The following is an 8,963-nucleotide window of genomic DNA, read 5'->3' on the forward strand; positions in this document are numbered from 1 at the left end:
TGCGTTGATCTGTGCGTGCGCGCGCATCTCTGTCTGTTTTGAGTGTATGTGTGAACGTGCTCGTAGGTGTGTGCGTGGGTAAATCAAAAAACTAAAATTCTTAACCCATATTTCTGCTAAGAAGGGCTGCTCTCTGCATCTTTCTTTTTTTATCTGTGTGCACGTGTGGGTGCGTGGGTAAATTAATAAACTAACACCGGGTTCACACTGGACGCAGAAGTGCTGCAACGTCATGGATACAAAATATGTGCAACATTTTTGCATAATTGTGTGTAATACTGATCAGTGTTGTTGTGAGTCACAATGAAATGGAGCACCAAATTAGTGTGTTTGTGATGCTGAGGTCAGTGTGAGCAAATGGTAGAAATTCCCAGCACACCTGAATGCAGCAATAGCGAGTTCTTAATGCAAGTGCATAAGTGCAGAAATTCCACGCAGCCCCTGAACGCACCTCGTGCGCGGTGAGTGTGACAATTAAATCCATTAAATCAGCGCAGTAAAATCAGGATTAAATGTTTGAATCACCTCCAAAATGGATGTTTGTGGTGACCAGCAGTGGAGGAGAAGCAGACTCCATCATGTTGTGTTTGAGCCTCAGAGATGAAGAACAGAGACTCACCTGTCAAAGTCATAGAGCTTTTCTGACCGCCAAATAAAGTTTAACCCACGTTTGGCGGTTGTTAATTTAGAGGTCCGCCATGGGAAACATGGGTTATGGAATGTCATGTTATGACTGACTTAAAAATAAAACATTCTACAAAGTAGACCCCGCCCTCCTTCCTCATCAGTCCTCTTCGTTTAGGAGAGACCCGCAGCTGAACTGTCCCTCCGCCCCTCCCTCTCTAAACACCTGTCCGTTTCCTGCTCAGCGGACAGGGGCGCCTGCACCAGCAGAGGGCGCTAATTCGCTGATTTCAGGCAGTTCAACACATGACAGGTAGTAGACGATCATAGCAGCGCAGATTATTTTTTCCTCCCAGCGCTGAGATGCCGCCCCCTTTGAATCGGCGCCCCGGGCAGCTGCCCGTATTGCCCGTGCCTAAAACCGCCACTGTCCACAGGGGTTGAAATTTGAACACTAATACTTGTACTATTTTGACATTGCGTTTTTGAGCAAAAATGTCAGGAAATAGAAATGTAGTCACTGGAGGCTCTAAAATTTACCATATTTTACAATTTAAAAATGAATAGGACAGCAATCTGACAATCATTTCTAATTTTGATTAATTTATTGTGTGCTTTAACGTTTCATACTGCCCTGTATAAAAACAATTTTAAACATGTCTAAGCTTTAAACAAAGCACAATGTCTTGGAGTGTACTTATTAGATTTTACAAATATAGAAAGCTAATTAACTTCGCTGCTTCCTACAAATGTAATTTACTTCGACTTGATTTTGAATGATTAGTGTGACATCTCAGTAAACTACAACTTCCACCGTCTTTGACACCCCTGCTTTCAGCCAATCAACGCTTCTCATCCCACGTGACGTTTTGCACGTATTCCTCCCTCTTCAAATTGTTTTCTGGCTCTCCCTGAACACGTGTTAGGAAAACAGGCGACATTTTGCGGTTATTTTGAGTTTTTCTTCCCCCTAAAGGTAATTCGAGAACGCGGCGTGTTACAGTCTGCGGTTAGCGAGCGGCCGGAACAGGCGGTGCGGTGAGACATGTCAGCAGGAGGCCAGACCACCAGGAGCCTGGAGATCCCGGCTGTCAGGCGCGTGGCGATCCACGATGCTGCCCACATGCCCCACGAATACTCCACTACCCCGGGAGGAACGCTCTTCAGCACCACACCAGGAGGTAAAAACTAAATAAGACTAAGAATAAAATGTATACATGTATCACTTAGGCTAAAGATTGGGTGTAAACAACGAGAGAAGTGTCATGTGCTCGGTCACAAAGGTCACCACTTATTTATAGAGCAGCCATCACAGCTGACCTGTAGCCCCACATTCACTGGATCCATGTGGTCAGGCCATAAACACATGCTCTTAGTGTGAACCCACCTGCACAGGGAAATGTTTGATGCTGTAAAGGACAGGAGGGGAAATTTGAATTAAATTTGTCAAACCAGTTTGTTGTTTACCTGTTCCTCTCAATCAGGGTCAGACTGGAGGCTTGTTAAAGCTCCAGTATAATGGTGGAAGTAGATAAAAGGTGGTTTCTACGGTGGCCCTGAAGAGAAAATCACACCAACCAATCACTCATGTTAAAGGAATAAAAACAAAACTACAGAAAACAATTCCAAAAAAAGAAACATTCCAGGAAAAAATGAATTTCATGAAATCAAAATGAAAAGGTAAAACAAACAAAACTGGAATGTAGGAAATGGAGTATGGGACATCGCTGGATGGATGATGACGTTTGTCCATCATTTCAACAGAAATTCTATGCTCTCTCCACTAATTGTATGTAGACATCATAAAGACCATTGAAAAAAAACTCAAATGTCAAAAATCAAGCCTCATCCCATGAGAAATATCCCATAACACCTCATTTTTCCACTTTCTTGTTGTGTTTCGTTTTTTAACATTTTGATTTTGTTCTCTGGAAATGACTTTTGTGTTCTTGTTTTGGCATTGTGTTCTGAAATGTTGTTTTTATTTCTAAAATGTGATGTTTTGATATTATTTTGTGCTTTTTTTTATCCTTGTTGGGATCTTTAACATGTTTTTCTGAGGGATTTGTTGGTGTGATTTGAACTTCGGGGCCACTGTACCATTTCCCCTGAGTTTCTGTGAAAAAACGTGATGCCGTCGCATGTGTTCATGCTAACTGATACAGTGTTCTGTAACATTACCAGGTGTGACAGTTGGAGCTGATAAAGCTGGGGGGGGGGGTACTGAGGTCACTGATGAGGTTGACACAAGACCAAGTTTATGTTCAGGGGCTTGCTACATTTGTACAGACAGACATGGGCAGGGGTGTTTAAAGTTTAATATATATATGTATTTTTTAAGATCTTCTGTTTGCCAAAATTCCAAACAAAAACAAAGGAAAGATGTTCTTCAATTAGATATGGAACAATCTAAAACAATCAGGGCACCTTGTACCAGGAAAAGAAACAAAATCACCTTTTAAAAATATTGCAGAAATATGTATATATAATTTTGCTTAGATTGAGTACACTTTATATATATTTATGATTATATCTTTTAGTAATTTAAGCAGAAACAGTAACACATCCAAGGATTTATTTTCTTTTCAGCACCTGCTCTTTAAAAGTTCTTCTAGAAGTTTCAGCTGCTCATCTGCGTAGCTTTCATTGATGTGAACTGCTTGTGGTTTTCCATTTTTTGTACGTTTTTGGATCATTTTGGGACACAGCATTTTTTATTGTGAAAAATATTAGGCATTTCCTAATCTGTTTAGTATTTTTGAAGTTTTTTTTTGTAGTTTATCAGCATAACTTATTGCTGTGACTCTAAAACTATAATCTTATAATAATGAACCAGGAGCATCCTAAGAGTTGTACTTATTTGGTCATGAATAAACATTTTTTTACACTTTATTGTCTTTTTTTTTTCTTTAACTGTTACTGTCTTGGACTGTTAATGAGAAAAAAAAATTTTCTTAAATAAAATCTGATTGTTTTGTCTTATATTTTGAATATGTGAGGGTATGGTATTTTATTCTGAAAGGGTAACTGTTTTGCCTTTGCAGGAACAAGAATCATCTATGAAAGAAAGTTCCTCCTGCAGTGCCGGACGTCTCCTCTGGCTCGAACGCCTCCCAAAAACCTCCCTGATATTCCAGGAGTCACAAGACCCCTCAACTCTGACTCTTCCCATGATGCAAAGCATCCCGACGAGACCCCCAGCACCAAGAACCATGGCACTGACATGGACACAGAAGAAGGTACACATGTCCGTATGAAGGCTGCAGCCCCTACCGTTCCTTTAATGATTGTTTTTGTATTTTATAGGTGAGGATGCCCAGTTTGAAATGGACATGTGAAAGGATTCAAGGACGGAAATGATCCCATCATCTCCACAGCTCTTACTTACTTGAGAAAAAGTGAATTTTAGTTGATTTGACAAATAGTCTTACTCATTAAGATTTGTTTTGAATTCAACTTTGTGTTTTTTGTAACGCTCACTATGATTTATAATGATGTACTTACAGAAGGGATGGATGAACCTTTTCACTTTGATGTCACTTTGTGTGACTTATGATTAGTCAGGCAATTTTCATATAAAAAATTATTATCAGTTTTAGGGAAAAAATAAAATTGTACAGAAAAGTTGCTATTTGTAGTAACTGCTTTCTGCCACATGGTGGCACCAAACATTTTTAACCATAGTTAAAAATATACTAATTTATTAATTCTAATTTTAACTATAATTATTTCAATCATTAAAATTGTCAGTTTTTGCACACGTGTCTGAAACTTTTTTTTAACACACAAATAATATGCATTCAGTGGTTTTGATTTGTCTGGGTTCAAGCTTGATTTTTATTTTTTTTTTACTGTCAATAACAATATAATAATATATAATGTGTTCTCTTATAGAAATACATGTTTATAACTAAACCTTTCAATTAAGAATTTAAGTATTTGTCAGATGGTGTCTCATAAAGTAATAGAAAGAAATGCTGAAATAATTTATTGTTTTGTTGTACAGCAGCATCAGCATGACCACACATCTGAAAGCGCTCACATCACTTGGACATTTCTCACTTCCTCAGATGCCTGTCAGAATATACAATACAAGAAAGAACTTGAGTTTTTAGGTTGACATATTTTTATTTAATGACTGGTGCTAGGGATTTATCAGTGACTGCATCCCAGCAGCAGTCCAGCGTGAGATGTCCTCTCTGTGAAGTGCCTGTGTACATAAATCCACTCCAAGCTTCAGATGGGCTCTGGATCTACAGTCTCTGTTTCCCTCCTCTCATCTGAGGCAGTGTTGGGGTTTTCCTCAGTGGCAGCCACATTCTTCCACCACCATGTCCTCATGGTGCCTCATCACCATCTTCCCGTGCTCGTAGTACAGCATGGAGAGAGACGCCAGACGTGTTGGCACGCAGGAAAGACACACTACCTTGTCCGGGCGGTGAAGCTTCAACAAACTCTGGAGAGAGAAATGAAAAGAAGTGATTTATTTGCTGATCAGATGAAGGGTGTACATCATTCTTGTCAGTGCTCCACCTTACCTGCATGAATGCGTGGTTAGTTGGTCTGAAGTTCTCATCAACGGGTGTGGGACAGCTCCCCTCACACCGATAAGCGTTGTATCGTTTTGGATATACAATCCACTCGCTCCATCCCAGCTTCCTAAAGTCCACCACCATGTCCACTCTCCTGCACAGAGGACCTCTCTTCTCCCCTCTTGCAGCTCTTTTTTTGGATTCCAGGCTGTGCTGGTCCCTCTTGTCTCTGTGCCTCCTCATCATGGGACTAACTCGCTCCCTGTCCAGCTGGACGTACTTGGAACGCTCCACAGCGTGGATCAACGTTGGCTTCCGTTGGCTGTCCTGCTTCTGCCTTGTGAACACCACCATCATGACCCTGTTAGCTGTGGGATGCTGGACTTGCTCCTGCTCTTCCTGCACTTCAGCTTCACCCTCTGCTGTCCTCTCTGCCAGCTGCAGCCAGAGGAGCAGCATCTCTGTCATGTTGAAGACTCTCCAGGAGGAAGATGAAGCTGTTGAGCTTGGATTAACTCCAAGACGACCGAGGAGGAGCTGTTTTTCTTGACTCCTGCTGGAGTGAAAGACCTCCACAAAGGCGATAGAGGAGTGGGAGAATGCAGGCAGGTGGAGGTGAAGTTCAGCTCGTTGGATGCTGTCACTTGCAGACATGGAGGACATGTCAAATGTGATAGACCATCTGTTGCCTCTCTGCTGGCAGCCTGAGAAAAACAAAAGATTTTAGTTAAAAATGTCTTGTCAGTTTATAAAATCACCTCTCAGTGTGGAATACTCACTTCTAGCGGTTAGGCTGGTCACAGAGTCAGCCTCCTGATGGCTGCGTTGCTCATTGGCCGGCGGACTTTCAGTCAGCATGGTCTGGTAGAGCTGCATCATGTAGAGCGGCAGCTGCGGATGCTGAGCGCGCCTGGAGCCGCGGGGCTGCGCGTCAGGACGCAGCACTCCATGGAGAGGCCTCAGCGCCAGGATTAGATCCACCAGGAGGAGGAAGGTGAACTCCACTGCGAGTCCCATCATTGGGGTCCAACTTCAACTGAAGGCGCTCAGAACAGATTCTGGAGTTTTTATCTCTCGGCTGGTGTCTTTGAAGTGGATACGGGGATGGATTGAAGTGTGATCCATGGCGCGCTCAATGACTTTTATCGAAACTAAAATGTCTTTGTAGCAACATAAGTGTGAAAACTGAGAGTCTCTTACATTACGGATCCCTTTGATCTTCCTGTGATGTGAATGAAGGAGATTACGACCTGCACATCTCTGATTAATGAGCCAATGAGATGAATGGAGAGTTCATCAACAGAAAAGCACTTTGAAGTCCCTTTGACACATTTTTACAAATCTATTTTTATGTTTTTGTTCAATTTATTTCATGGGTTGGTTAAAATGTAATCAGATTGTTCCGGATTGACATTCTTCAAGAACTGTTAAATATTAAACCATCACATGTTACAAAAAACTCACTTTCAATAAATAAAATTGCCCGTTTATTCACTTAAACAGTAAAAATGTAGAAAATGATTGTATTTTTATTAAAAGATATTGATACATGACTTTTCGGTCGGCCTAAATATACGTTCGGATTTTTTTTAGTGCTCAAAGAAGACAATTGACATTTTAAACATTTTATTCGTTTGATGACAAAATAAAAAAGAAAAACTTTATTTGAAGGAATTCAACTTTTGATCATTATTTGCATATAGTCACGAAAAGTCTCAAAAATATGGCACAGTTTGGATGGTGGTGCGCAATGCGCATGCTCCTGCTTGTTGTCCAATTAAGTGTCAAGTGGGGATTTACACATTTATATAATCCAAAAACGCACAATAAAAACACTGTAAATTTCTCTTAAACAGCTTGAAAAGCAAAATAAAGAATCTAAAATAGATTTTTTTTTTTTATTATGTCTCGGAGCCTTTACGCAATCAGGGGCGCAGCTGCAGCAGGTGAGCCGATTAAAGCGCTTCCTCCCAGCTGAGGCCGTGAGTGCGGATGATCTGCGCGGGCCGACATGGACCTGCGCTTCTTCACTTGTGCACTTTTCCTGGCGAGTCTATGCGGTACCGGAGGTAACGTTTGTATGTTTGTATCCTTGTAATTCGTTTGGAGATGTGTGCAGGACGCCCAGGGCGCAGCAGAGCCATCTAGAAGTTGAACAGATTATTTGAGTCGAACAGACTTCTGCAGGCTCGTGGTGCCAAATGTACCAGAAGCAGTGGCGGAGCTGGAGGGGTCAGAAAACTTCACAAGAATGGCAAATTCGATTTTTTTTAAAAATTGAATGTTAATTTATTATTTTAATTGTTTTTGAAATGCTAGAAGAAGCGTGTATTATAGATTTCTTAGTCTTTATTAATATTGACTTAAAATGGGGGTGTAAGAGGGGGAGCTATGCGTTTTGCTTGTGGCCGCCCTCCTTAGCTCAGGCTCTGGCTGAAAGCCTAAATGATGCCCCTGTTTTGACCCAAACACACTTTTAAAACTTTGATTTGATCCATCTGCTTTTGAAAATACAAAAGTTATCCCCATGGTTACACAATTGCTTTACGAGAGACTGGAAGAATACAAAACATTATTCACATTTCATTGAATATATATTTTACTGTTTTCATTGCTGATCAACTTTCAATTTGCCACACTTAAACTAACTCCTTGCAAAAGTTTTTGAACTTGTGGCTCAGTTAAGATTTACCAGCATAGTTCAAATAAAATGTAAAAATGTTAGTTTGTAGGGGGATATTCTCTAAATGTGAACTTTTCCTGGAAGGCCAACGCTTGGGGTGCCCCGAGGGAAAGTGGCAGTGTGATGATGGACAGTGCATCTCTAAAGCTTGGAGGTGTGATGGACGGGGAGACTGCCTTGATGGTTCTGATGAAATGGACTGTGCCGGTACGTCATGTTTATGTCCTGTAATGGAATAGGCCTCAATTTCTTTTTTTTTTTTTTTTTGCAGTCTCACCTTGAAGGAAAAAACAAACTCTTTTCCTATAAATGTGTGATTTGAACAATAGTTTAACTAAAACTCCAGATTTGGACTTTTTCAAAATTTGCAACATCATAGCTTGGTTAAAAGAATAACCCATATGACCCTGACTTTTCCTAAATGTGTGTATATATTTTATTCTAACGTTTTATTAAAATTTCAGAACACGAGATCTAGCATTGCCTTGAATAATCATAGCAGTCAAACTGACTCCATATTTAGTTTTTTTCCTCTTTTTTGTCTTACATTTTTCTGCCCATCTGCTTTTTTATCCTTTATGTTCTCTAAAGCTAAAAACTAGTCATTGGTTAATTTTAAGCCCAAAAGTTAGAAGGGGGTTAAAAAAAGCTACAGAATGCCATGAATAGGAAGACTTAAAGGTTAATATACATTGAAATAAATCTTATTAGGTTTAACCCCTTCATGTCTAAATTGTAAAAAGTGAAGAAAAAAATTACTTGTTTTCAAGTAATTAGATTTTCTTTTTATAGTTTTGGAGCCTAAGTGGTTTACATCAATAAGCATTAATGAGTTTATTTATTATTTTTTTTTTGTTATTATAGCTTTTATTTAGTGTCCTGATGTGTTTTTGTGTTCTACTAGATCGGGAAGTCATACTCAATCACACAGGGGGCCAAAATCCAAAAAATAACTTAGTTTGCGGGCCAAGCAGGATAAACATTTATTAAACACAATAAAAGTATTTTTTAAAATGTAACTTTTTAACATAACTATGAATAAAATGGACAGTGATATTATTACAGAATAAATCAACTTAAATCTTAAATAACTTTCAATATTCAACTCTCCATAAAAATATATT

General features: G+C 39.7%; 3 protein-coding genes across 5 annotated transcripts in view; 2 read left to right on the forward strand and 1 right to left on the reverse strand.

Annotated features, from left to right (window-relative positions):
- The first annotated feature begins 1,461 nt into the window (after window positions 1–1,461).
- Window positions 1,462–4,382, forward strand: LOC112163161 (eukaryotic translation initiation factor 4E-binding protein 1). Its single transcript, XM_024299387.2, has 3 exons — window positions 1,462–1,805; window positions 3,669–3,863; window positions 3,931–4,382. Exons 1-3 carry the CDS (start codon window positions 1,670–1,672, stop codon window positions 3,960–3,962), a joined length of 363 nt encoding a protein of 120 aa, XP_024155155.1. The 5' UTR covers window positions 1,462–1,669; the 3' UTR covers window positions 3,963–4,382.
- Window positions 4,383–4,526: 144 nt separating this feature from the next.
- LOC112163160 (nodal homolog 2-A) lies at window positions 4,527–6,229 on the reverse strand. Its single transcript, XM_024299386.2, has 3 exons — window positions 5,936–6,229; window positions 5,163–5,860; window positions 4,527–5,080 (listed from the first exon to the last, which is right to left on the reverse strand). The coding sequence occupies exons 1-3, from the start codon at window positions 6,174–6,176 to the stop codon at window positions 4,928–4,930; spliced, it is 1,092 nt and encodes a 363-aa protein (XP_024155154.1). The 5' UTR covers window positions 6,177–6,229; the 3' UTR covers window positions 4,527–4,927.
- An 854-nt stretch (window positions 6,230–7,083) lies between these two features.
- LOC112163393 (low-density lipoprotein receptor-related protein 2) overlaps window positions 7,084–8,963 on the forward strand; it is a 28,160-nt gene continuing 26,280 nt past the window's right edge. For all 3 annotated transcript variants that reach the window (XM_036214386.1, XM_024299760.2, XM_036214387.1), the window contains exons 1-2: window positions 7,084–7,225; window positions 7,924–8,046. In XM_036214386.1, coding sequence (XP_036070279.1) covers window positions 7,168–7,225; window positions 7,924–8,046 — 181 coding nt within the window. In that variant the 5' untranslated portion in view covers window positions 7,084–7,167. The remainder of the gene's footprint in view (window positions 7,226–7,923; window positions 8,047–8,963) is intronic.

The sequence above is a fragment of the Oryzias melastigma genome, linkage group LG12 (assembly GCF_002922805.2).
Source record: "Oryzias melastigma strain HK-1 linkage group LG12, ASM292280v2, whole genome shotgun sequence".
Lineage (NCBI taxonomy): Eukaryota > Metazoa > Chordata > Actinopteri > Beloniformes > Adrianichthyidae > Oryzias > Oryzias melastigma.

Bases quoted from the DNA above. Each gene is read 5' to 3' on its own strand.
- LOC112163160 (XM_024299386.2), bottom strand. From the start codon at position 6,176: ATGATGGGACTCGCAGTGGAGTTCACCTTCCTCCTCCTGGTGGATCTA. The intron at 5,861-5,935 runs GTGAGTATTCCA...TGTTTTTCTCAG, and splicing joins GACCAGCCTAACCGCTAGAA to GCTGCCAGCAGAGAGGCAAC. The intron at 5,081-5,162 runs GTAAGGTGGAGC...TTCTCTCTCCAG, and splicing joins CTAACCACGCATTCATGCAG to AGTTTGTTGAAGCTTCACCG.
- LOC112163161 (XM_024299387.2), top strand. From the start codon at position 1,670: ATGTCAGCAGGAGGCCAGACCACCAGGAGCCTGGAGATCCCGGCTGTC. The intron at 1,806-3,668 runs GTAAAAACTAAA...TTGCCTTTGCAG, and splicing joins CTTCAGCACCACACCAGGAG to GAACAAGAATCATCTATGAA. The intron at 3,864-3,930 runs GTACACATGTCC...TGTATTTTATAG, and splicing joins TGACATGGACACAGAAGAAG to GTGAGGATGCCCAGTTTGAA.